At 33.4% G+C, this 26,525-nt stretch overlaps 4 protein-coding genes across 4 annotated transcripts; 3 read left to right on the top strand and 1 right to left on the bottom strand.

Annotated features, from left to right (window-relative positions):
- Positions 1–2,687, top strand: LOC125807122 (fra a 1-associated protein). The gene is made up of 2 exons (XM_049486892.1): positions 1–298; positions 2,104–2,687. The coding sequence occupies exons 1-2, from the start codon at positions 84–86 to the stop codon at positions 2,450–2,452; spliced, it is 564 nt and encodes a 187-aa protein (XP_049342849.1). The 5' UTR covers positions 1–83; the 3' UTR covers positions 2,453–2,687.
- Positions 2,688–4,349: 1,662 nt separating this feature from the next.
- Positions 4,350–9,597, top strand: LOC125807064 (calcium-dependent protein kinase 26-like). The gene is made up of 7 exons (XM_049486823.1): positions 4,350–5,411; positions 6,098–6,241; positions 6,345–6,497; positions 6,991–7,106; positions 7,307–7,474; positions 8,591–8,815; positions 9,245–9,597. The coding sequence occupies exons 1-7, from the start codon at positions 4,517–4,519 to the stop codon at positions 9,365–9,367; spliced, it is 1,824 nt and encodes a 607-aa protein (XP_049342780.1). The 5' UTR covers positions 4,350–4,516; the 3' UTR covers positions 9,368–9,597.
- A 5,507-nt stretch (positions 9,598–15,104) lies between these two features.
- LOC125807137 (protein WVD2-like 4) lies at positions 15,105–18,317 on the top strand. The gene is made up of 8 exons (XM_049486909.1): positions 15,105–15,129; positions 15,862–16,429; positions 16,524–16,576; positions 16,698–16,778; positions 16,900–16,966; positions 17,054–17,125; positions 17,296–17,403; positions 17,661–18,317. Exons 2-8 carry the CDS (start codon positions 15,875–15,877, stop codon positions 18,048–18,050), a joined length of 1,326 nt encoding a protein of 441 aa, XP_049342866.1. The 5' UTR covers positions 15,105–15,129; positions 15,862–15,874; the 3' UTR covers positions 18,051–18,317.
- A 4,435-nt stretch (positions 18,318–22,752) lies between these two features.
- On the bottom strand, positions 22,753–26,525 carry LOC125807077 (fasciclin-like arabinogalactan protein 16). The gene is made up of 3 exons (XM_049486839.1): positions 25,052–26,525; positions 23,052–23,164; positions 22,753–22,946 (listed from the first exon to the last, which is right to left on the bottom strand). Exons 1-2 carry the CDS (start codon positions 26,349–26,351, stop codon positions 23,103–23,105), a joined length of 1,362 nt encoding a protein of 453 aa, XP_049342796.1. The 5' UTR covers positions 26,352–26,525; the 3' UTR covers positions 22,753–22,946; positions 23,052–23,102.

Below are 26,525 nucleotides of genomic sequence, written 5' to 3'. Positions count from 1 at the left end.
AAATAACTCATTTCATTTCCTTCACCTTCTTCCAGAAACATCCATGAATTGTTGGCCAAGCAATTGAAGCAAATCGAAGAGCAATGGGTTGGGTGTGGATCGACGACGAGCCTAAGCATTCTGGCGCCAAGGATTTTGCAAACCCTAGATCATCCTCCGGCAGCGACGGTGACGGCGGTGAACGATGCGCTACCAGGAAGGTCGTGAGCACTCGATGCCGAACCGAAGAGACCGAGCCAGGAAAATTCATCCGAAAGTGCGAAAAGACTGAGCAAACTTTCAAGGATTGCATTGGGAGGTAAAAAAAATTGTTAATTGTGTTTTGCCAGTTCATTTTAGGAGGAAATTAGTCTCAAAATCGTGATTAGTCTTGCATTTAACTTTAATTATTTGGATTAATATTGTTGTTGAGTTTATTTAATCACTCTCTGATGATCTGGTTTTGTTTATATAAGCTGATTTATTTTCTTTGAATTTTGGATTAAACTTAGTGACTGAAATTTAACAATTAATCTATTTTATTTAAATAGATACTATGTCAATTGTCATTTAGCTTCATAAAGACATAATTCTTTGCTCGGAGATAGTGGCGGAGCCAAAATTTTTGCTAAGGGGTTCGAAATATGTATAAGTAAACACTCATGAAGCCAAAGGGGATTAACATCTATGGTATATATAAAATATAATTTTAACTATGTATAAATAGTGTAATTTCCGACAAAGCGGTCCATCTTTGGCCCTACCTGGCTCCGCCCTTGCTTGGAGATATGAACAAGCTCATTGAATTTTGCATTTTATACAGCTTTATATGTCCTTTTAAATTGGTTAAAGATTGCAGCATATTTGTGCTGAACTAATGATTTTTCACTCTAATTAAAGAGGCTAAATCCATGACTGCAAAGGAACAGTTAGCTTTTATAAAATGCAAGTATGACAGAATCTGAGATAAACTGAGAACTACAATTCAGTTTTCATTGAAAGAATCTTGTGCGTCTTTATTCTGGGACGTTATTAGGGAATACTTAGTATGTGTCTTTTCTTGTTTTATTTGCACCATTATGAGTTGGTAGTTGGTGGTACCTTCTAGTTTGCATTTGCGTTGGAAGTACAAATATTTATCCAGGATAATTACCCAGGTCTTGTGGTCATGTGGTGTACATGGGAACCCATAAATACGCTGTCTTCCTCCATGGCCTCTTACCTCTCTCTATGTAGTCAATCGAAAGAGCACACAGAGAATGAGGTGTTATTTTGTTGATTCTTTTGTTGGACTGGAGAATCCATCCCTATGTGAGCAAAAAATAGGATAGAGGATTCCTGGACTGATTAGAAAAGGCTTTCTCAAACATAAGACATTTCTACTTGATTACGTCTGCTACATAACACACAGCTAAGGGGTACGATAAGAAGTTGGAATGTGATTCTGTTGAGGTGAATATCCATTAGATGCATTTCATCGCTTCCCTAGCCACTATTAGAAATCCTAACCTATGACTTATATAATGTTTTGATCCTTCCAACAAAGTCAATGGTCTATTAGTTGATCCTCTGTTCACGTTTCGCTGAATTATAACAGCTGGCTGATTTAAGAAGTGACTTATCTGTTTGGTCAGGACATGTTCTGCATAAATTAAGTTATTTATGGCCTTTTTTGATTCCAAATTACAGTTAGCGAGTGAAAGATACTGTGTGTGGGAGAATAGGATAGTTCATTATTATGAAGCAGGTACTGCTTAGTTTATTCAGACGTATAAAGACCACATAGAATCAGACACAATAAAATTACTATGGAAGGATGTATAAACGAGTATTTGTTGTTTTAAGCAATTCTGACCTGATATCTAAAGAACACTGTTTAGTTTATAAGAAGATGCTAGGCTGTTACTTTGTCTTATAGTAACGTTCTGTCATGGAACGCACATCACTGAATAGCTTCTTGTTGATCAAAGTCAAACTTGTGATGCCATGAGCAAGGTCATTTCTTCTTTGGCTATTTATTTTTTTGGTGTTGGGGGAGGTTGGGGTCTGATGCTAAATATGAAACTACTGGGCATTTAGTAGTGTGATTGTTCGAGTTGTTGCTAACTTCTTGCTTTTCGTCAGGCCTTCTGAGATAGTGGAGTCTAATAAAGAATACTCGGAGGAAGATGTCACGGACCAAATGACAAGTGATTCACATTCTATAGAGTCAAGTGTCCCTTTTGACTTCCCTGGGCTGCGTAGTGATGTTGAGAATATTGAGCGAAGCTTCTTCAGTGAACTTGATCGTTTCTTTGAAGCAGCTGAGGAGATAAAGAATGGCTTCTTTGGTGCATTCAGCATTCCTCGTGTCTTTGATGATGACCGAGCATCCTCACCTGAGAGACGTGGTATACCCATCGAATCTCATCCTCCTAAACCAAACAAGTCTGATGGAGAGGTCGATCCTTCTGGCCTTGATAGAGATGTTTGAAGCAATTAAGTAGGAGATCCTCAAGGCATATCACTTATGATTGCCATAGAGTTGTGAATATGTTGCTACTATGTTAATGCACGCCTTAGATTTTGTTTCTGTTCTGAACCTCTTGTCCAAAACTAGTTCATATACGAAAAAAAACAACATACAATTATGTTATTGTATGTATTTTGTACGTCCGGTGTATATCCACTGATACATTGGACATACAAATGATAACTTATTGGTCTTTTTCCTAGACGAGTTTCAATTTGAATTTTCACTAAACTACCTCAAAATTGACTTATAAACTACAATCACATGTTTGCAATAATATCCAATTCAAACAAATAATAATTTCGAAAGACTAGATTTTCAAATTCAAGGCTTTTTATTAATTGTTGATAGAGCTTTCGTTAGAGATTATAGCTTTGGGTGTGTTTGATAAGGGAGAAGGAGAGAAAGTTGACAAAATTAGAGCTTAAATGAAGAAGATAAGAGCTTAGAAAGGAAAAATTATCTAATTACACAAATGATCTTGATATATATTAATTTACTCTATAGTATGAAATAGTTACATATTGTCTTACCAATATTATAATTTCATACTAGATTTTCAGCTAGATACACCACTCTTTCAAATTTCAAGTCAGACACATTCTAAAATACATCTTTCATATTTCAATTCAAATACACAGGAAGAGAGGCGAACAGAATAGGAGAGACGAGAGAGTTAGTGTATACATATGAAGAGAAGAGAGGAGAGAGCTAGTATATCTCAAATACATCCGAATCGCGTTTGGATACATTATATTTGGAACAAATTACACCTTACTTAATCTTCATATATCTGAGATACATGTATCTGAGTGTATCATATACATGTATTGTCGAGGTAAATGTGATATGAAATGCAATTCCAAAAACAAAAAGAAGGCACGTAATTAAGCTTTAAACTAGTGGAATTTATGTCCAGAATTGATAATAGTATTTTTTTTTTCTTGGAAATGTTTTGTAATTATAAAGAAATTGAAGGGAAATATTGTAACAAGAATAACTTTCCCTTATTAATATTGTTCCCCTAACTACTTGTTAATTTTTTTTTCCGCCAAACATTGTAACTGAAAAACCTGTCACTTTTCGCCGTTCCTTCCTCTGTCCCTGGCCTTCCGCTTTCTTTCTCTCCTAAAAATTTTGAAGAAAAATTTCAATTCCCCAAAAACCCTAATCCCAAAAAGCTTCATCTCCAAAGAATTTATACACAGATTAATGAAATTTAACCACAAAATTAGCCAATATTCTTTTCTGTTTTCACATACAATTATTATTAATTAACATTCTTCTTCGTTGGCCCTTATCTCATTTTGTTCCTCGATAATTTTTCTTGTTAATTCTCATTTGGGTATGAGAATTTCATATTATATTCCAAAATATATTCACTTTCACGTATTGGTTATTCTTAATTTCACCTGGAAACCCTTCCGAAGTTGAGGTGAATTTTGTCCTTGTAAGTTTTTTCTCTGTTTTTTAGGTAAATTATGGGTTTTTAATCATGGGTTTTTGTTTAATTAGCCTATATGAGCTAGTTTGGGATTTAGGCGTAGTTGTTGTTGGATGATTTTTTGATTGTGTAAGGAGTAAGTTTTTCTAGCTGATTAGAAACTTTTTAGAGGTATTATTTGTATGAGTTGGAAATTTGTTGCAAGGGTCTGTGGAAACAACCTCTCTACCTCCACGACCACAAGGTAGGGGTAAGGTCTGTGTACACTTTACCTTCCACAGGCCTCACTTTGTGGGACTATACTGCTTATGTTGTTGTTGCCGTTGTTGTTATGACTTGGAAATTTACTAGGTCAAAGTTTTTGTCTCTACATTATTTAGAAGAATGCTGATTTTGAATTACAGGTGTTATCTGCAGCTGGTTTTGGAATTACAGCTATTATCTGGAGCGGAATGGTTTGCGTTTACTACTTCAGATGTTTCGAATTTTCAACCCAGTTTGAGGGGTTAAATTGGGATTGATAATTGAGTACAAATGTGTATAGTAGTAACAGATATTGGTGGAGAGGAGCGTAGTAATAAATGGGAAATAATTGTGTTCATTCTAAGTTTACAAAGGGTGGGTTCTTCAACTTGTTCTTTTGGCGATCTCGATCACCGGATATGATTACTAATAAGAAAAAACCAAAGGGTATAGAACATTCTACAGACAAACAACCTGAACGTGAGAACTCCATTCAGAATAAACCCCCAGAAATGGTGATGATAGACAGGGAAAAGCCCGATCAGGAACACAAGAAAGACACTCAGGTAGTTAAACAGGAGAATATATCAGTTGATTTGAAGCCGAATGAAGCAATACAACCTGAAAAGTCTGACAATACAATCCATCAAAAGGCGAAACCGAAAGAGTCTGCAAAACCGAAGAAGCCACATGTCAAGAGAATGCTTAGTGCAGGACTCCAGGTTGAGTCTGTGTTGAAAACAAAAACTGGTCTTCTGAAGGAGCATTATGATTTGGGAGATAAACTTGGACATGGCCAATTTGGGACAACATTTCTTTGCGTTGAAAAAGCAACAGGGGAAAAGTATGCATGTAAGTCGATAGCAAAAAGGAAATTATTGACACCTGAAGATGTGGAAGATGTAAGGAGAGAAATCCAGATAATGCATCACTTATCTGGAAATCCTAATGTCATTTCAATAAAAGCGGCGTACGAGGATGGTGTTGCGGTTCATGTTGTGATGGAACTATGTTCAGGAGGCGAGCTCTTTGATAGGATTGTTAAGCAGGGACATTACACGGAGAGACAAGCGGCTGAGCTTGCAAGGACAATAGTTGGTGTAGTAGAAGCCTGCCATGCTCTAGGAGTGTTGCACTTGGACCTTAAGCCTGAGAATTTTCTCTTTGTCAACGAGAAAGAGGATTCACCTCTAAAGATTATAGATTTCGGGCTATCAATGTTTTTCAAGCCAGGTATTTTTCCCATTTTCTTCGAAATTCTCCATTTACTTACTAGATATTTTCGGTTTCTCATGTTTCCCTATTTCTTTGCATTAGTTTTAGTGTTTTAATGCATAAGAAAAAAAATCATTTTCTGACGGTTGTTTTAAAACAGCTTCACCTACAAGGAATTCGTTTTAGAGTTTCTCTTCTGCTGCAGTTGCCTTTGTACAGGGAATCCCACTCATCAGGAATTCATGAAACCAGTTCCTATGTTTAATTTGTTGGTCCAAACATTTAGACATTTACATTTTTATTTACTTTTTCAAAAGAAGTAGAAGCAGTCCAGTTGATATGGATAGACCAAAGTCCATGTCCAAAGCCTTGAAAGCTCCAAACTTTCTGATTTGCGAAGTCTATAGCATTGCATATCAGTATCTGCTAGTTTATATTGAGAACTCGCTCCTGTTCATTACTCTTAGGTCGGCAGTGGATGCTGCTTCCAATTTCATAAAAGTTCTATCAAGTAGAAGGGTTATTATTGTTATTGATTTGTTGTTCACCATCATATATGGTAAATATCCTTAACATAAGTTGTTCTATGTAAAATTCTAACTCTCTTGATAAGATATGCTTAAAAGCATGCATCAGTCTTCTTTGTTGATGTACTTTTGGTTTTAAAAATTGCCTAGCTGAATGGGTTACGTTCCTAACCACAGGGCAAATATTCTCTGATATTGTTGGAAGTCCTTATTATGTTGCTCCAGAAGTTCTACAAAAGCGTTATGGTCAAGAAGCTGATATCTGGAGTGCAGGTGTAATAATTTACATTCTTCTCACTGGTGTACCTCCATTTTGGGGTGGTAAGTTGAACTTTTCAAGTTATTGTAGTTTTACCATGGTTTCCTGGTTATGTGAAGTACCAAAAACAGCTTCTCATGTTTTCTTCATCCATTTTTTGGATAGAAAGTGAGCAGGAAATATTTGACGAGGTTTTACGTGCCAATATTGACTTCACATCAGATCCTTGGCCTAACATCTCTGGAGATGCGAAAGATCTGGTGAAGAGAATGCTTGTTAGGGACCCGAGGCAACGACTTACTGCACATGAAGTTCTATGTGAGTAGCCATTGAATTTCAAGTTTGTATTTAAAATCCAGCTTATCATATATTATTCTCAGAGATGCTGTGAACACCATTTTGCCTAGCAGCAGAGAGAACATAGTGAACGCTTAATGTCGTTTTAGAATTTCTTTGGCCGATTTGAGTCCTCAGATATAATGTCAGTTTACTTCAACTAGAATTTCAAACATATTTGTCTAAAAGAATAACAAAATCAGGGCAATGTATATGTGTGTGGTGTGGAATCGGAAACTATAGTTATGCTATCTGTTCATCTTCTGCAAGTATGTCTTGAAAGCAGGTGAAGGGAAACAATACTCTTTTTAAATCAATTCAGAGAAAAGGCCGTCTGTCTGTGGAGATGGTTTTGGTTCTACGTCTTCTCAAATTAGATTGTCTATATTTGTCCACATTTGCATTTTTAGTTCCACAACATGTTGTCATTGAACTTTCTAAATTCCGCTTATCGTTCTTATTTTCCCTTATGCAGGCCATCCTTGGGTGAAGATTGATGGTGTGGCTCCGGATAAGCCTCTTGATTCTGCAGTGTTGAGTCGCTTAACTCAGTTTTCTGCCATGAACAAGCTTAAGAAAATGGCTCTCATGGTAAGTTACTTGTAAACTAATATAGTCTCAATGAGATTTACCGCTAAAAAGTGTTTGTCCACCCACACTCAAAGCCATTTTTGAAACTTAAAGTTGCAGTTAAATTCTATAGCTCCCCACACCTGCATGAAAAGTTAATTTAGTTGAAGATTCAACAGGTCTCTTGTTTCTTCTAATCATATATTATTTATTTCTTACAGGTTATTGCAGAGAGTCTTTCTGAAGAGGAAATTGCAGGCTTGAAAGAGATGTTCAAAATGATTGACACAGATGACAGTGGACATATTACTTTAGATGAACTGAAGGTTGGACTTAAGCAATTTGGGGCTGATCTTAGTGAGACAGAGATACGAGACTTGATGAAGGCGGTAAGTTTTAGACTTGTAGTCTTCCATAACTATTCTGTATTAAATGTCATGTTTCCGATCAAAGATATTAGGAACTCTACTCAATGACAAGGTTTCCATATAACCATGAAGATCATCAATTTAGGCTGATATACATCCGTTCTCTGTCTGCTTTCTTTTCTATGTATGTGAGGATCGTAAAGATGGGAATCAGAAATGTCTTTGAGAACTCACTGTGCATTGTTTAAATTCTTTATCTTTTTTCTTGTATATTCGTTCTAATAACTTCTGAACTTTCTCTATATGTCTGTAGAATACCCTTTTAACAACTGTATGTATCTGTCTCTCATGATTCGATACTGTTAAATGAGGTCAAGTTTGGAAAAAGTGTGATGTTTGTCTCTCTATAAAGGCATTTTTGTCTAGCTATGGTACAAAGAAGGCCTTTATAGGAAAAATGGGCATTTCATTTTACTTGTAGCGGAAAATGTTGTCCTAATAAACTAAGTGCAGAAGGTGCCATCAGACAAGCTTTAGATCACCAACCAAGACAGAATTGTTGTGCCATTCACCTTCTTTTCCAACTCCTTTCCAAATTTTATTTCAACGAAATATATCAGTAGCGAAGTCCTTTAGTATCTCGCAGTTTTGTAACAGGTTATTCTTGTGTAACTGTAATTATTGATTTTTATATCAACTATTAAGTGTACCTCTCCATGAAATTGCTATTGCTTGTTAGTTACATCAAAGTACACCAAGTTCCCCCGTGCAGTCAATTTTCTGTTCCCATTTGCTTGTTTGGAGCACCGAAGAAATCTAACTCACAGCTTGAAAAGGTTACGGTTACAGCATTTGGTTATTCCGTTGTGCTATTGAGTACATAGTACTCCTTATTAGCATCACTTTTTGATTGTCACCTAAAAAGAAAGCCTTCATGCTTTGAGATCGAAGCATAAATCTTTGGACCTGTTTGTCCTTTAGAAATTATGCTCTCGTTATGAGCAGCTAAGCTATGCTCTGTCTAAGTGTGTTTCTAAGCAAGCGCTATGTGTGTTTGTGTGAAGACTTTCTTCTTTAGATAATTTTATACTTCTTTCTTTTTGTCTAACTTCAAATTTTCTCCCAAAAAATTTGCAGGCTGACGTTGACAACAGTGGTACCATTGACTATGGGGAATTCATAGCTGCAATGCTTCACGTCAACAAAGCTGAGAAGGAAGATTATCTCTCTGCTGCTTTTTCATATTTTGACAAAGATGGGAGCGGGTATATTACTGCAGATGAACTTCAAAAGGCTTGTGAGGACTTTGGCATGAAGGATGTCCGCTTGGAAGAAATCATTCAAGAAGTTGATCAAGACAACGTATGTAGTTCTACTGGCATTTCTTTTTTCCAAATATACTTAGTAATGCATGAACATAATGGTAGACCATATAACATTGATATCAACACGACTTTAGTGTCCGACACAACCACATGAGACAGATATTGAGGAAACATTTTTTGTTGTCATATCATGAATATAATATTCAAACATGTACATGAGAGTATTGATTTGCGTTACCTGAGTTGGTGGTCTTTCGGATACAGCCTCTCTCCCTTCGTAAGGTAGGGTTAAGGCCTGCGTACACTTTACTCTCCCCAGACTCCACTGGATATGTTATTGTTGTTGTATCGTATAGAACAAAAACAATTAGAATCTTTTGCAATGGTCCGTGTCTTTTAGAACGTTAGTTTTTCATTCTTTCTTAATCGCTGCATCTTGTTCAAGTATCTGTTCATATATTCTCAGGATGGACGGATAGATTATAGCGAGTTTGTGGCGATGATGCAAAAAGGAAATGCAAATTTCGGTAACAGACGCTTGCCCAATAATTTCAGCATCGGATTTCGAGATGCAACAAAGGTTTGCTGACATAGAAAGATATTTGTACCTTCTTGCTTATTCCCATTTTCTGTTTTTAGTTTCTCTCCTTCATCAACCTCCCATGATTTTTTGCTGTCACACCATGATTTTTGAAATGTACAGAAGTGTATAGTAGGGTCAAAACACAGAGAAAATGCCAGCTCTTATTAATTTTTAACTCCCAAGTTGTATAATTAGCTTATCAGTTTAATATATATTCTAGAAAATAGGATGCACTCTTTGTAAAATATTTCAAGATAAATAAGGTAATGCTTATTTGAGCACAGATTAACTTCCACACATAGTAGGTTTGTTTTGTGTGTGTATTATGAAGTGTGTTTTACTAGGAGATTAGTTATTGCCATAAACTTTGTTCATTGTACCAAAGTGAGTTACAAATATCTAGAAAAACATAGTGCAACATATTATGAAGCACAAATTATTATAATAACTTACTGTTTGATGGTGATTTTGAGGTTTAAATTCCATCAAAAGATGGGGTTTATTTGTTTGTTTCTCTATTAAGCATATAGTGTGTTCACAATCTTTTTCCCAACCTTATTCAGAAAGATCAACAGTATTCTCACTTATCTTCGATACTGATTTGGATCTCTGATTTACTTTTGATAGTGGAGGTCCTCTACCACTAGCATGAACCTTAGTCTCTAGTGTTTTCTCGATTTTTTCTCCCAACTTTATTGAGAAGATCAACAATATTCTCATTAATCTTTGACAATGTTTAATTTTTTTACTTACTTACGAGGTTGATAGTGGTAGAATGAATCTTAGTTTCTAGTATTTTCTCGATCTTTTTCTCTCATCCCTACTAAGGAAGACTAATAGTACTCTCACCTACCCTCAATATTGATTCGAATCTCAAACTCATTCGATAATTGTGGAGGTCCTCTACCACTAGAGCGAACTGTAGTTTTTAGTATTTTCTCGATCTTTTTCTCTCAATCCTACTCAGGAAAATCAATAGTATTTTCATTTACCCTTGTCATTAACTCGAATCTCCAATCTACTGATTGATAATGGAGGTCCTCCATCACTAGAACGAACCTTAGTTTCCAGTGTTTTAATTAAGTACTTGTTTGGTGCTACATTTTGTTGCTTTTCTTTGTATAATGATATAAATAATAAAAATAGCATCACTAATAAAATGAAAAAAGTGGTTTAATTATCGTTATACTAATTTGATTATCCCATGATTCAACTTCAACTACCCCATATGGGTTTGTGAGTTTGATATTTAAACTAATTAAAACGATCGAAAATAATATTACATTATATTAGATAAACATGTTTTTCAATAAATAGCCATTGGCCCCTATAATATATAAATACATAATTTTGAGTTGTACCAAAAAAATAGTACTACAAATTAAACTAATTGAGGAGATAATGCACATCCGAGTGGGGTTATAAATTAAGAGAGATTATGATGATAAAGTTGGGTCCATCTCAACTAATTCAAGAGTCATTATCCTAAATAATTTGAGATAATAATAAAAAAATAATTCATGAATTATTACTTTTTGCAAGTTTCACGTTTTGAAACTGAATGGTGATAGTTCAGAAAGGAAAAAATAAACAACTAATAGTTAAGGTAGTTACTCGCAAAAATATGATAGTTTAGACGTGTTTTGATCATTATCTCTTAATTTTTGGATTATTTTCTTAGTAGGAGCTTTCATTTCTGGTGTGAAAGAAAAAAATAATTAGAAGAAAAAGACTTGGGAAATCAATATTAGGTAAAATACCAATTCAAAATCAATAGTCTTAGTTGTCATTTGGAAGTCTTATCATAATTAAGAGAAATTATCATGTGGATGCAGTCCAAATTGATACATTTGATGCTCTATCGAGGTGTGGATGTTTAATTAAATCATATTCGTTGAAAAATCATACGATATATTAAGATAAAAACATTATTTTCTGTATATTTATAAACAAACTTTTAAATCTTTTTATAGATATAACTTGTATATTTGACTCGGATTATAAATTATTCTCTTCTACTCACAATTTTATCAATTTACCACTTAAAACTCAATGGAACTCAATAGATGCAAAGTATTATTTGTTGTTATATTTTGGATTCATTCACTTTCTTACAAATAACAAATCATCTCATATTTAATTTTGTTAAAAATAACTAAACTCTAACATTGATAGCAAAAATACAATGAATGTTAATTTTTACTTCCATAAATATACTATTAAATTGAGGGGAAAAGGACAAATATATCCCAAACTATCATAAATTGTATGTAGATCTCCTCCGTCATATTTTTGAAATATTAGTGCCCTTGCCGTCTAAAAACTAGAGCATATATACCTTTTATACTAATGGACATAGACATATCATAATCTTATCCACATACCCGACATTTATTAAATAATCGACGGATAAGATTGTGACACGTGTCCCTATTTAGTCTTCCGTTAGACTGAAAGACATATATGCTCAAGTTTTTGGACAATAAGGGCACCAATGTCCCAAAAGTATGACGAATGATATCTGCATACCATTTACGATAGTTTGGGGGTATTTTTGTCTTTTTTCCCTTAAATTTATAAGATTTTGTCATGGTTATGTGTGGGTCCCAAAATATGGTGTAAAAAGTGGGACCCAGGCACGTTGGTGTGTCATGCCACGTCTGCGACAGCCCCTTGTCGTAGTGTTTCATAATACATGAAACTCCCCACGTTCTACTACAGTTCCCTTTCCGCAGGTTTTTTCCACTTTTACAATCATTGGATTTTTACTTCTTTTGACATAAATACCCTCCTTCATTTTTTTTTAATCTCGAGTCGAGGGTTAATCGAAATAATATTCTCAGGAGTCGTTTGGTGTGAAGGATAACTTCAAATAGTCCTGAGATTAAATTATAGTGCCACTTAATTTGTTGTTTGGTTGGCAAGTCTGGGATAACTTATCCCGAGATTAATAATCAGTATCGGAATAAGTTATCCCTTCCCTTGGGTGGTATAGTAATCCCGGGATAAAATGACTAAAATATACCTTTAAACACTTTTTGTACATTACTTTTCACATTCATGAAGGGTATTTTTGTAAACTTATATATTGTTCTTAAGATTTATTATTTTTAATACAACAAATCAAACACTCAATAAAAAATAATTTTAGCATAAATTATTACATCATAACTAATCTCATCATAACTTGAATTCAAACCAAACGACTCCTCAATATCTCATGTAGGATTGTTAACTTATATTATCCTTCTCAAATTTCACTTATGAAATCACTGAATATAATGTTATTACTATTGTACTCTTTCTCATAAAAAGGAATGCGTTATTTTTTGAATAATTTTTAAAGATACTAAAATAAAATTCTAATTATCATAATTATAAGTATAATAATATATTCACTCCGGTGTAATTCTATCGGTAAAATTGAGAAAGGATAGAATGTGCACATTTTATCCTATCTTTTTGGTAGAGGTTATAAGTCCCTTGGCTCGAAATAATTATTTTTATAGCAGAATTGTAAGGAAAGTATAATAAGCAAATAATAATACATATTGAAAAATAAGAGACAACACCATTATTAATTGGATGGTACTACTAATTAATTATCTTAACTAAGAAAATATGGGATTTAATTAATTTGAAGTATATATTGTCACAAAATCTTAATGCAAGAGTAAATCATATTTTCGAGATTTGAAAGGTAAATGTTGAGATATATGATTAAGAATTAAAAAAAATAACCTAAAAGATCATAAAAGATGTGCCAAACATGTAATAAGGTTGGCATGCATGTTCAACTAATATTTATATAAAGTTACAATTTTATTAGACAAAGACATCAAATACATCTTAAAAGTTATTAAAACAATTAATTAATTAGACAATCCAACTAATCGAACAACCTATACCTTGTATATATATATTAGGGATAAAGGTTTGAAAAATATCCCAATTTTGGTTGAATTTGTTGTTGCGATACTAAACTTTCATGAGAATTTATTACCTCCCTAGACTGTTTAGTACCGTATTTTAAACATATATATTTACCCACGTGGACATAAAAAAGAATGCAAAATTATAAATAGTAATGTGTCCACGTGGGCACATATATACCTTTAAAATACACTATTAAATAGTTCAGGGGGTAAAACGGTATTAAATAGTCTAGGGAGGTAATAGGTCCTCATGAAAGTTTAGTATCGCAAGGACAAATCCGACTAAAATTGGGGTATTTTTCAGACCTTTATCCCTATATATTAACAATTAAGACCGTTTAAATTGTTACATGTTTTCATTATATCTAATAAAAAATCAAAAAGAAAAATATGGGCCATTTAACTTATGAATCTGGTCCAAATTTGTCATAATTGAGTATTATGAAATTCCAAGAAGACAAATTATTGATTTCAATAATGTAAATAGTACACCATTTTTTTGCTCAATTTGTGTCAAACAAAAAAGAAAAGTGCATTTCCTTAAATCTTTTTTTTAGCAGATTAGGTTGTCTTAGACAGGCTTTAACTTTTTGTTTCTAATGGAAATTTTCTAATGCAACTGCCAAAAAAAAAAGAAGAATTCTTTTTTCAAGTTAATTAAAATTAATCTTGCTTGTTTAATGCATGTTATTAAATTAGCAATAAATAAATAACAACCATGGACACCATTTAATTATTTTCTATTATGGTACAAATTCTTGACGTAATTGATAAAATTATTGTTATGTGATCAGGAGGTCACGTGTTTGAGCTGCGATAACATCTTATAGAAATACAAGTTAATATTATGTACAATAGACCCTTGATATGGTACATTTGTTTTCTTAGTCGCGCATCAGACTGTTTTTTTTTTGTGATGCAATTTTTTATATATATTTTTAACTAGGTAATTAATATAAAATAATTGGAATGGCCTATTGACCATGTCTAACAAATGAACAAAATGATAGAATTACTAACAACTTGTCTATTGTCCTTTTTAAGTATCAAACCAAAGAATATTCATCAAGCAAATAATTCTTTTTTGTTATTTTAAAGTTGTTGATGTTCATATTTTAATATTAAGCTTGTAAATTATCACCAAACGACGTGTTCTCCACATGCTATATATCTTTTGGGACAAAATTATTGAAATGTATAACAATATGTAATCCATTTATGGAAATAATAAAAGTTACAAATGCTAAATAAATGAATTTTCACTATCTAGATCAAGATTCAGAATTTAAAGTTTATCAATTTTTACTATAATCTTATGTTAATATTATAATAATAATTAAATTTACCACAAACAAGAAAAAAATTACATTTTAAAATTTTGTGTCCAGTCAAATAGACGAAGATGGAAGGAATAATAATATTTTTTCTCATTAAAAATAAAAATAAAAAAAAGAGGAAGAAGGGCATTTTGGTCATTTACTAATTTTTACCAAGTAGAGTGAAATCCATAATTCCATCCCCTCTCTCTCCTCTCTGTTTCCAGTATTTCTAACACAGTTTTTTGTCATTCCATAGTATTATCATTTTGAATTCCAGAGAGACATATAATTTGCCACCAATCATCTCCAAGACAAGAAAAGAAAAAAAAAAAGGTACCCTTTTCATTTTCTTGAAATATTATGCCATGTTAGATTTTCAAAATAGTACTAGTCTAGTAATATTCAATCTTTGTTAAAAAAAAATTTGTATTGAAGTGTGTTGGATCTTCTTTTTTTTAATTTGAAAGGGGTTGGTTTTGAATCTTTTGATTATGTTAACATGAAGTTGCAAGAGGTAGACATAGTGCATTAGTTATAGGTTTGTTCGTTCTAGTAACTTTGGTTCAAACTCTGTAATTTTTGTTCTAACTAAATTAGAACTTTGAAGTCATAAAGTTCAAATCTTGGATCCGACCTTGTTATAACTAAATTAGAATCTCGAACTCATAAAGTTTAAATCTTGGATCCGACCCTTGTGAAGTAGGATGTTGTTTACTTACTTATATGGTATTGTTTAGTATGAATTATATCATGAAGCAGTAGTGTATATGGTCTTACTGTCAGAAATTCTGTTTGATTTAGATCAAGAACTGAAAACTGAATTGTTGGTTTTGGAATTTGAGGCTTCTTTTGATTCGGGGTCTGTCAGAAACAGTCTCTCTACGTCCTAACCTCCTCCGACCCCACTTGTGAGATTACGTTGGGTATGTTGTTGTTGTTGGAATTTGAAAATTGAATTTTGGGGTTCTTTCTCTTTCCCTTCATTTATGTTTTTTTTTTGTTGTTTCTTTAAAGATTTGATTTTTTTGAAAGAAAGTGAATTCAATTTGTGAAGTTTCCTTTTATAATTGGATTTTAGGCTTGTATGATTTGTCTTCTGATCTTATGTTGCTCGAATTCTTCAAAAATGTCAGTTGTGTGTCAGATCCTTTATAAGCAGCAATTTTGGAGAGTCCGAGCAATATAGCTTCCAAATTGTTGATTGATACAATTTTTTTTGAGTATTTATCGATTGTTTTGGTTTTAGATATTGTTGGTATATGGAGTCTGAAAATGGGGTTCCAGTAGAGGTGGAAAAGATTGTTGTGGCTGAGGAAGAAAATGTGGATTTAAAGAACATTAATGAGAAGGCGGATGAGACGCCAAATTCATCTGTAGCCAAAGATGAATTGTCTGTTGAGGATGTTCCGAAAAGTAAAGCATCGAATCAACATAAGGTATCAGTTGGTGGTACTAAAAAGAACAACAAAATGGCTAAGGATCAAGCAAATTCAACAGGCACGTCTGCATTGACTCGTTCGAAAAAGGGAAGTATGGCGAAAAGTCTTTCATTCCCTACAAGAGGTGCCAATGCAGACATGACAAGGAAGAGCATCGATGCTTGTACAAAGAAATCGGATTTTAAACCTTGGATACCAAATGGGGTGACACATGAGGTTTCACATTCGAATGGAACAGTCTCGTCAGCTTCTCGTTTAAATCCGGCTACTAAGAGTACATCTGCTGGAGTTGTGAAGAGTTCAAGTCCAAATGGAAGTGCTACAACAAGCAGAAGGACAACTACAGGATCTATCCCAAACCTTCGTCAATCGCTGGTAAACTTAGTCACTCGTGATCTTTTGCCTTTTCCTTCTTTGAGTTTTATGGATGCAATATCTCACAAATTTCCTTTGCTGTTTCTGTATTTAGTCTGGGAAGTCTTCTTCAGCCGGTAAAATTGCCAAGAAAGCTACTTCTGAAGGGTAAGTGAAATTTGCTGCTTGCATTTGTTCATAAAATTGGACTTCTTATTTAGAACTTATTGTATTATGTTTCGTGGCCAATGATTGTTCTGATAGGTATGCTAAATGTTTGTGTTTGCAGATTAACCGATGAAAAGATAACACCTACTAAAGCTACATCACCTCTTAAAGACGATGATGATGCTCGTTCTGCTACTTCCTCGTACTGCTCTTATCCTATGCTGAGTTATTGACTTGTTGTTACTTTTTTGTTTCCATTGGTCAGGTTTCATCATGGTCCACAATTAGTCCAATGTTATAACTTCTTTTATTTTTATAATCAGCAATGCAACTCGTACCAGTGCTGGATTTTCCTTCAGATTGGAAGAACGTGCTGAAAAGCGAAAGGAGGTTTGTACTCTAACCTTTGGTTACTATGACCATCGTGTACGTATTAGCATAGTGCAAAAATTACAGCTCAGTTTCCCTATTCATCAGTTCTTGGCAAAGGTGGAAGAGAGGATACAGGCCCGAGAAGAGGAAAAGAGTAACTTGCTAGCAAAATCTAAGGTTAGTTCAAACAATACTGTTTTTTCATTGCTGTTTTGTAAGCTATGTTGCTTGGACTCTCCAAAAATGTTGTCATACTTGTCGATATTTTTGAAGAGTTTGAGCGACATAGTTTGTAAGAATTATTCTAAACTAAGCCCTTTTCTTTGTGGTTTCGGGATTTGATTCAGGAAAACCAAGAGGCAGAGGTAAAGCAGTTTAGGAAGAGCTTGACATTTAAAGCTGCACCGATGCCTTGCTTCTACAAGGAGCCCCCTCCTAAAGTTGAACTGAAGAAGGTAAAATTTTGATTATCTTATCAAGGCGCTTGAATGAATCTCGTAAAAGAAGGCTGCAAAGACATTTCGTGTTCCTAAATTAGCTTCTGTTGTTTTGGTTTTCATCCCTTGTTAACTTTCAATTGACTCCCTTGTTCGTTCTTAGGCCACTTCCGTCTTATGCAATTCATGTTCCCTTTCTTGTTAGCTCTAATTTGTGTGAATCATTCACTAGGTATTTTCGCGTTATATGCTTAAGTTTTTGCTAAAATGTGCAGATACCAACAACACGCGCCATATCTCCTAAGCTTGGAAGAACTAAGAACTCCACATCTATGACTAATAGCTCCGAAAGTGGAGGGTCATGTTTCAGTCCAAGAGTGATCAAGGAACAACGTAAGTCACCCGTAGCCAATAATGATAACGTTGCATCAAAAGGGAAGCCAGTTAAGACTTCACAGACAACTGCTCAATCTCCAAAAACCTCGATCACTAAAACGAAACCTGCTGAAACAAAATCAAGACTTGCTGAAGCAGCAAAGGTTTCAGATGAGAAAACAGAACAAAACGAAATCCAACCTGAGTCTGAAATGAATTGTGGAGAAGACAATGTGGCACGTCCATCAAATCCAATAGTCGTGCAAGCTGAAGTCAGCGTTGAAGGTTAATTATGAACTTACTGAAGTTGTCTTTTTTCTGTATTTATTTATCTATTTATAGGCCTTTTTTTCGATCTGTGAAAGCGTTTTTGTTGCTTCGTTGAGTTGTGAATATGTTGCTGTTATGTTACAAGTTGTACATGTTGGTTATTCTCAGTTTCTTCATTCTTTTCGAATATTTCAGTACCATCGTGTAATCATTCTCGAAAAACTTCTTCATTGTTCTTAAGTCAGATTCAACATTCTGTTTTTCTTCAAATGTATCATTCTGAACTTTTATTCTGGTTTTGCTGAGTTCATTATAGTTGTCATTTCCCTACCTACTTCCTTACGGAGCGGAGCCACATTATGTATATATAGCAAATGTTGAATCACATTGGCTTCTTCGTGTGTTTACTTCTTTATGTTGAACTCTCTTAACGAAAATTTTGACTCCGCCATTGCTTCTTTTGTTAGAATGGTTGGATCACCATGTTATGTCTGATTATTCTACTGAAAATGTGATTCTGCAGTAAATTTGAGTTTGCACCAGGCAAGCTTTCTTCTAAAATTTTGGCATTTCATATACTGCTATGTTTTGACACGGAGTATAAATTTTTACGTGAAAAACACCAAACATGCATAGTGGTCAGTGGGGCCTTAGTTCCGAGCCCATATAATGAGTTCAGTTCTAAGAATCTTAACAGTCGAATTCATCAAATTGAAATCCTAGATCCAACTTTGTATACCGTAGGAGTTAGTACTTAGTAGGGGCTGACATGACATGATGAAACTCAGAACATACCGGGCCTAACTTATTTTATATAATATTAAACAAAGATGAGCTTAAATAGAGCGATATAAACAGTAAAGATAGCAAAAACTCATTTATACTCAAGCTTAAACAAAAATGGCTTACTTAATAACATCACTTAAATTATGATTTCACCTCTAAAATTATCAAATAGACATATAGGAAGTGGCCATATACATATATTCTCAGAGATACATAATTGTGAAACTCAGATACATTCTGAAATGTAGATAGGGAGAGAGCGGAGAGAGAAAGGCAAGCAAGAGAGACGAGAGTCATGTATCATAATTCATACATACAAACTAATCACACTTGTATATAATGTATCTGGAACAAATTAAACATGATTTGATTCGTATATATTCAAAATAAATATATTTTTTGTTGAATCAGATTAAAGTGGTAGACATAATTAAAGGCCTTTCCAGGATATATGGGTCCATAAAGGAGATAAATCATATTACTAAACGAATATTTTGTTGCCATAAATTCAATCAAGATGCTACTCAATTTTCCAATTTTAGAATTTATTAATTAGAGCAAAGTAAGATTCTTTTAATATCATATGTAAGTTGCCGAAATTATATATTGCTGTAGTGATTTTCTTGAACAATCATAACATCAATACCCATAATTAATAATTAAGGTATTTGCAGTTTTTAAGAACGATAATTATTTCATCATATATCAGTATTATTTTGTATTGTGTTGTGTTTATTGTATCGTATTGTATTATTTTAATGAATACATTGTTTAAATAGATTGTATCGTTCTTCATCGTTACATAGTATCACACATTCATAATTTGAATGATAAACCTACAGGAAAAGTAGGATACGGGGTAGAGCTTACTATAAAAAGGTAGGATAAAAGAGAAAATATGATTATTGAATACTCCCTCCATCCACTTTTAATTGTCATAGTTACCATTTTTAGAGTCAAACAATAAGAACTTTGACCAACATTTTACGAAGTATTTTTTTTCATATTGATATGCAAAAACTTGCAATTTATAGTACTTTCCGTATAGTTTTTGAATATCTAATTTTTTGTTTAAAATATCAATTTATTATAATCTAATTTAACTTTGAAAACTAGTCAAATTGACTTTCAAAAAGTGCAACATGACAATTAAAAGTGTAGGGAGTAATAAATAAAGGCAAAACGAGGAGAAAATATTAAGGTAATAACATGATAACACCAAATCGGTCATTACATAAAATGAGGTCTTTCATCGTTACCTAACGATGAATTTAAATTATACGATACAATAGAATTTAAGTAACAATCAAAACAGACATTATATTTAAATTAATAATACAATACAACACATCGAGTAATAACCATCCAAACAAGGTGTATGAAAAAAAAATCATTTTGTCTTGAACTTCTGAAACAACAAATAATTTGAGATGACTATTTGAAAAATCACGATAAATAATTTGAGACAGAAAAAAGTGTTTCTCCATTTATGTGTGTGTGATTTATTTAAAATAAATTAATATTTTGCTGCTATAAGATCCGTGGAACGTTCCAAAGCACATGAAATGATAAAATGTTCAGTATAACAATTCTCCTCCTAATCTTCTTGATTAATCTAATCAATGATAAAAATTAAGTAAAGTCAATGTTTAGTGTTCAATTGCCCGTTAGTCCCCACATTACTTGCTTAATTTAAAATTATAAATCAGATCAATAACTTACAACATGTAATCAATTGTTTATGGTAGGCTTAATTTGGTAATTTTAAAAAGGGAAAATGCTTAAATATATCATCGAACTTTGAGAAAAGGTTCATTTATGTCATCCGTTAAAAGTTTGGCTCATTTATGTCATTTTCATTTAAGAAAAGGCTCGTCCATGCCATATTTGTTGACTGAAACAAATATTTTTAGTTTACAAATAATAACATGGATAAGCTTTTCCTCAAACAAAAATGGCGTAGATGAACCAATCTTTTAACGGATGACATAGATGAATCTTTTTTCAAAATTCGATGACTTATTTAAAGCTTTTTCGATCCGTTTTAAAAATAAAGTGTATTGATAGTGGAAATTTTTTTTAAAAAAAAGTAGGAAAAGATGATAGAAATGATATACACATTATTATTGTTGGGGTTTGAACCCTCTACATTTCAACTATGGAAGGTAAGGTGCTCATCATCTGATCCAAAGATGAACGAGGCTAAGCGATCTGTAATCTTAAAATTAAATTAAAAACGCAGTTGATGAATAATATGTGAATATTCATGTACTACTATCGATCTACTCCTTTGATGTTGGAACCTTCAGTCCCTAACACTATGTTGTGTTGTCATCAATACATATATAAGTCAAAATCCTTGTATTTATAGAATTAAATAATTTCATATGAAGGCCAACTCAATTTCCCTTCCCCTTTTAATGTGCATAATCATTAACCTAATCACCATTAAAATTAATTAAAATGGATTTACCAACAAACAAATGCCGGCTGCTTGTTTTTAGTTTTATTATTACTATAAATTATATTTCAATTATTGACATTGTTCTCTTTCGTCCCGCTTTCTTTATAAATAAAATAAAGTTGTACTATATAGTAATGCTTAATAATACACAATTTCCTTTTTTTGACAATATATCACATTACATTGGTGTAATTAAAGTTCTACACCATCGCCCTTCTTTCTTTATACCGACAAATTCGGATTTACGTCGAAAAATCTATCAGATTTCATATTAAAAATTCAAATTTAAAATCTCTTATTATATATAGAGAAAAATATTTACCGCTCTATCCTAAAATACTTTTTATATTCATTTACTTGATCAAACAATCGAATAAGTGTTTTCCACTCAACACAATCACTTAAAAGGATTCTTATTTTAAAGATAAAATATCTTTCTCTTCAATATTGCTTTAAGAAAGGCAAGTGAATTTTAGAACCCACACACAATAAAATACAAAGCACATTCATTAAATTACTACAACAAAATGTAGAAATATAGTTAATTCACAAGCTATGGTATCAAAAGTGCCAAAATTGTCAATTCACATCGTGTAGATACATGACATTTTATAACAATTTACATCCCAAGTATATTTTGAATTTTAAAGTTTTTGTTGTAAATAAGATAGTGGAGAGACCCCTTCTCATAGGCAGAGGAAGCTCAAAAACTCTACAATAGAGAAGCAATGCTATATTTAGAGTTTTATTTGTTTTAATATAATCACAACTCGAGCAATAAATGAGAGCTAGAGTCGAGAGCCACATAAATAGGCATGACAGAATGAAAAAATGTCTTGACTTGAGTCCCTATATATCGTACCCCTTCCCTTTAGGTAGGAAATCCACAGGTAATACATGTATGTCGACTTCTTCAATTTTATACAAGTTTAAATATTTGCTTGTGAATACACAAAACTGAAAAACATAAATATCAGCTAAGACCAAACAAAAAAAACATATTTATATATTAACCTATATTTTATTGGCTCCCTTTATTTTCCTCATGTGTCTATTTTTTTTAACAACTTTCACATATAACAAACATAAAAATCATATTTATATGCTACAACTATAATTTGCATAATTGCACTCCAATATATATATATATATAAAAACTTTTTTTTAAAAGATATCTTTCTCTATACACATTACCTTTAGGAAAGGCAAGTGAAGTTTAGAACCCCACACACTAAAATACAAACCCACATTCATTATATTATATCATATTATTATATTAAAAGAAATGTAAAAAAGTATAGTTAATTCACAAGCGATACTACTATATGGTATCAAACAAAAGTGAAAAAAATAAACAAACCATCCGTGACAAATGTGAGTACAAAAAAGATGATATGCTCTTGCACAATTATTCTTTTTTTTTTTTCCTTTTTGGGGTACATTTTTTTTTTCTTGGATACAAACACTGTCGGCAGAAAAAAAAAACAAACTTAAATACAAATGAAAAAATTGATAGGTAATTACAGTATTTATAACAAAATAAAACAAAAGATATTTGCTCCCTTCTCTTGCTTCTTTTTTTTTTTTCTACTTCAATTCCAAGCATTTTTGTCCTTCCTTGCCCATTTTATGTTTTATCATATGATCACATAAGCCCTCCTAATAACTGTAATTTATTCAAAAAAAAAATAATTGTAAGTTTCTTATTTATTTATTTATGGTCCCAATTATTTTTTTTCTAATAATACATATACTTTGAGACACTACTCACCATGCTTTCTTTCATTTCTTTATCTTCAGAAGTTCCTCAAGTATACAAATTTTAATGACAACTAGCAAAAGCAAATGACCCCATTGTACCACATACTACTTCCATCAACTTTCCTGCAACACACAAAAAAGAGTGGTGACAAAAATGTTAGACAACTCATTAGGAATATAACTTGCTTCCTTTTTTGGTTTTCGAACCAATGTCCGATGCTGGAGTCTGACTAAATCCAGAATAGCTCTCTAATAAAGGTGACTCTATACCAGAACGTCTCGAACTTGAGACGTTTGGTTAAGGATGAAAGAGTACTTACTGGTCCACTACTGACCCTTGTTGGTTAAGTAAAGAAGATGTCAAGAATTGAAAAAAAGATTGAAACTTTACCATTTAAATAAGAAAATTAAGGTTGAAAATGTTAATGTCAACTTTAAAACAAGAGATAACAATTGATGACAGCTGATAATGCAAGTTTATAAGATAATAAATAAAAGAGCAGGTGGGGTTAAGTTTAAGTCAACAAACAGGCTGGTCTTGATGTCTCTACAATGAAGTTAAGTATAATCATTGAGTTATACAGCTATGTTTCACAAATATTGATATGGAATTTTAGAATTATGTCACACCATAGATTTGGTTTTTTTCTTCATAATTGTAGTGTTTGAACCAACTTACACGCATCCTCAACTGTTCTATTGGAAACTTACTATTTCCCACAAGTACGGATAACTCTGTCCATCGAGACTTAGGCCAAAGGTAAAACTCACTTGACAACACCCTTAGTAAAGATTTAGCTTAGTGATTAAGAGTTCAACATGATAATCATTACCATTTTGCCTAAGTGATTAAGGCCTATCAAGAATACCCTTTCTCATGATTCAACTGCTAAAGTTCCTAAACTAAAAGTTAAAACTAACTCCATTTAATGATGTTTTGGATAATCATCACATCAAGCAAAGAACAACACCCCTCCCCCCTCTCACCCCCAGCCCCACCCCCTTTCTTTTATGACTCACCGACAGATTCTATACACCTACTATCTACTAAAACTATTTGGCAGTGGCTAAATAATAAATATGGAATACTAATTACTTGCCATGCCAACCATCTTTAGCTTCTTGTAACAAAAAAGTAATGAAAACTAACTAATCAATAGAAAAATATAATGATGATAATGAAATCTCAACTCTTAGGACTTTGCAAAGCAATATACCACAAAATTAAGGAAAAAATTAATCAAAGATGACATGTTCAATCATGTGCAAAAGTTAGTTAGATACGTAGCTTAGGTTCTAAGTGCAAGTATTCACCAGCAAAAAAAAGCTGGAAACAACAAACAAGTGGCCAAAAAGAAAGGCCTAACTCCACAATTCACAAAAAATACTAAAGAAAGACACAATTTTTAACCTCATTTTCAGCTATGTTTTCAAGAATCAAGAAATTCAATACTCATCAAGTAGTACTTTGTGAAAATAGAATTCATAAGAAAGCCAATCTTTAAAATCAAAGTTGCAAAATCTAAAAGAAATGATTATCCATTATAAGAATCAAGACTCTACACACATCAATAATAACCAAAATTCATGAAAGATTCAATCTTTAACATCAAAAGAACAAATTAGAAAAGAAAACATCAGAAAATAAGGTCAAAACCTCACTTAATCCTCATTTCCAGAATTTTACAGAATCAAGAACTACAAAACTTGTGTGCAAAAATGTCAAAAACTCCATCATGGAACTCACATCTATGTTGCTCGGGCTCTTCAAAAGTGTCGAACAGGTACATGTCGGATACTCCAAAAGTCTTGCATTTTGAAGAATCCGACACGGGTATGGCAACAATTTTGGAGCATCCGAGCAACATAGACTCATATAACTATCCATAATTTATATATTGATAATACCTAATCAATCAAATGCATTGAATTCAAGAAACAACAATCACACCATCATATCAAAAATCCAAATAAGCTAAAGGGTAAAAAAGTTTAAAACTTTTTTTATACCTCTTCTTGGCTTTGCAACAACTTTAGCAACAGGAGCAGCTATAGGAGCAGCCTTAATTTCCTCAAGAGGGAACAAAACACCATCAACCCCTTGCACAGAGATTCTTCCATCAGTATAAATATCAGGATCCACCAAATAAGCTGATCCTTCGCCTTGCCCGAATTTCACTGAACCATCAGCTTCTTCAGCCACAACTTTATGTGGCAACCTTAAAGTATCATAATTAATTTTACCAAATCTCCTCACTGAATTATACATACTTTCCTCCGTTTGATACTCTGGTATCAAATGGTAATACATTATCTGTTCTGGCGCCCCAGGCTCGCTAAGCTGATCAGTCGTCAGCTTAGCCATAGCCTCGTCATTGGGCGCCAGAACAGTTAAAACATATCCTTCAGAAACCAATTTCCCCATTTCTGTAGCTAATGATGTGAGATTCACAAGAATGTCTGCTAATTCATTGTAACCACCATAATGTAGGAGTGTTTGAATGAAATCTTTTACTTGACTCTCACCATCGAAATGATGGTGGGGTCCTCCGGGTCCTGGAGCTGGTGCTGGGGCCAGAGATGGCCCCGGTGCCAAAGCATCGTACACCGGCAGCACAGGTGGTGCGCCGGCTGGTACTGCTACGGGTTTCTTCAACCGGTGGGTTCTCGGGTCAACTTCCGGTGCTCCCTCCGGAATCACGGCGGAGATTGACCGGAGACTACGGCGGTTGTTGAAATCTTGCTGGACTGATTTGGGTATTAAAACCCGCTCAATCCCGTGGATAATTCCGTCGGGTTTAACAATATCGTCTTGTTTAATAATCTTAGCTGAGCTGACTGATTTCTCTGTTTTCTTCTCGGAAATTTGAAGGACATTTTCTTCTCCGGCGTATAAAGTGGAGTGAACACGGCCACGCGCAGGCCAATTTTTCGAGACAATGCGAGTGGGAATCATGTGAAACAACAAGAGATTCTGTAGAGATTTGAGATTACCAGGTTCAAGCAAGAAACGCTTGAATTCAGGGTCTAAATCACGTTCCAGAGCTTCATTTTTAGGAGCAAAAATGGTGATATTGTGCTTAGAAACAGCTTCTTCAAGTGTTTGAAGCAAAAGGGCTTTTTCAACAAGTTCAGATAACTCAGTATAGTGAGAATCCAAAAGGGCTACAAGAATGGAGTTGGAATTGATTTGGGGTACTGTTGAAATTGGGGATTTTGGGTTTTCTTGAAATGTGGCACTTGTAATGGTGAAAAAGAGTGTAATGGTGAACAAGAATAGATTAGTGAAGCCATAGATCTGAAAATCCATGGCTAAAGATTCAAGCTTTCTCTCTCAAGAATTGTAGTATTTGCCTTGTTTCTCTCTCTCTTGTTCTTGGAGAGTGTCGGTAGAACAACGTGTTATGTTGGGTTGAGTGAATTTGTGGGTGTTATGGACTTTGGCTTTGTTGTTAGTAAAGAAGAGGAGAAATGGCAAGTGTAT

This window comes from Solanum verrucosum, unplaced genomic scaffold (assembly GCF_900185275.1).
Source record: "Solanum verrucosum unplaced genomic scaffold, falcon-dt-bn FXZP01000196.1, whole genome shotgun sequence".
Taxonomy (NCBI): domain Eukaryota; kingdom Viridiplantae; phylum Streptophyta; class Magnoliopsida; order Solanales; family Solanaceae; genus Solanum; species Solanum verrucosum.
This window is presented reverse-complemented; position numbering and strand designations above follow the sequence as displayed.

What these genes read in the sequence shown, in the direction of transcription:
- LOC125807122 (XM_049486892.1), top strand. Translation starts at nt 84, where the DNA reads ATGGGTTGGGTGTGGATCGACGACGAGCCTAAGCATTCTGGCGCCAAG. An exon ending in TTCAAGGATTGCATTGGGAG is followed by an intron (nt 299 to 2,103) that starts GTAAAAAAAATT and finishes GCTTTTCGTCAG; the next exon opens with GCCTTCTGAGATAGTGGAGT.
- LOC125807064 (XM_049486823.1), top strand. Translation starts at nt 4,517, where the DNA reads ATGGGAAATAATTGTGTTCATTCTAAGTTTACAAAGGGTGGGTTCTTC. An exon ending in ATCAATGTTTTTCAAGCCAG is followed by an intron (nt 5,412 to 6,097) that starts GTATTTTTCCCA and finishes TCCTAACCACAG; the next exon opens with GGCAAATATTCTCTGATATT. An exon ending in TGTACCTCCATTTTGGGGTG is followed by an intron (nt 6,242 to 6,344) that starts GTAAGTTGAACT and finishes TTTTTTGGATAG; the next exon opens with AAAGTGAGCAGGAAATATTT.
- LOC125807137 (XM_049486909.1), top strand. Translation starts at nt 15,875, where the DNA reads ATGGAGTCTGAAAATGGGGTTCCAGTAGAGGTGGAAAAGATTGTTGTG. An exon ending in GCTCGTTCTGCTACTTCCTC is followed by an intron (nt 16,779 to 16,899) that starts GTACTGCTCTTA and finishes TTTTATAATCAG; the next exon opens with CAATGCAACTCGTACCAGTG. An exon ending in ACTTGCTAGCAAAATCTAAG is followed by an intron (nt 17,126 to 17,295) that starts GTTAGTTCAAAC and finishes GATTTGATTCAG; the next exon opens with GAAAACCAAGAGGCAGAGGT.
- LOC125807077 (XM_049486839.1), bottom strand. Translation starts at nt 26,351, where the DNA reads ATGGATTTTCAGATCTATGGCTTCACTAATCTATTCTTGTTCACCATT. An exon ending in TGTTGCAAAGCCAAGAAGAG is followed by an intron (nt 23,165 to 25,051) that starts GTATAAAAAAAG and finishes TGTGTGTTGCAG; the next exon opens with GAAAGTTGATGGAAGTAGTA.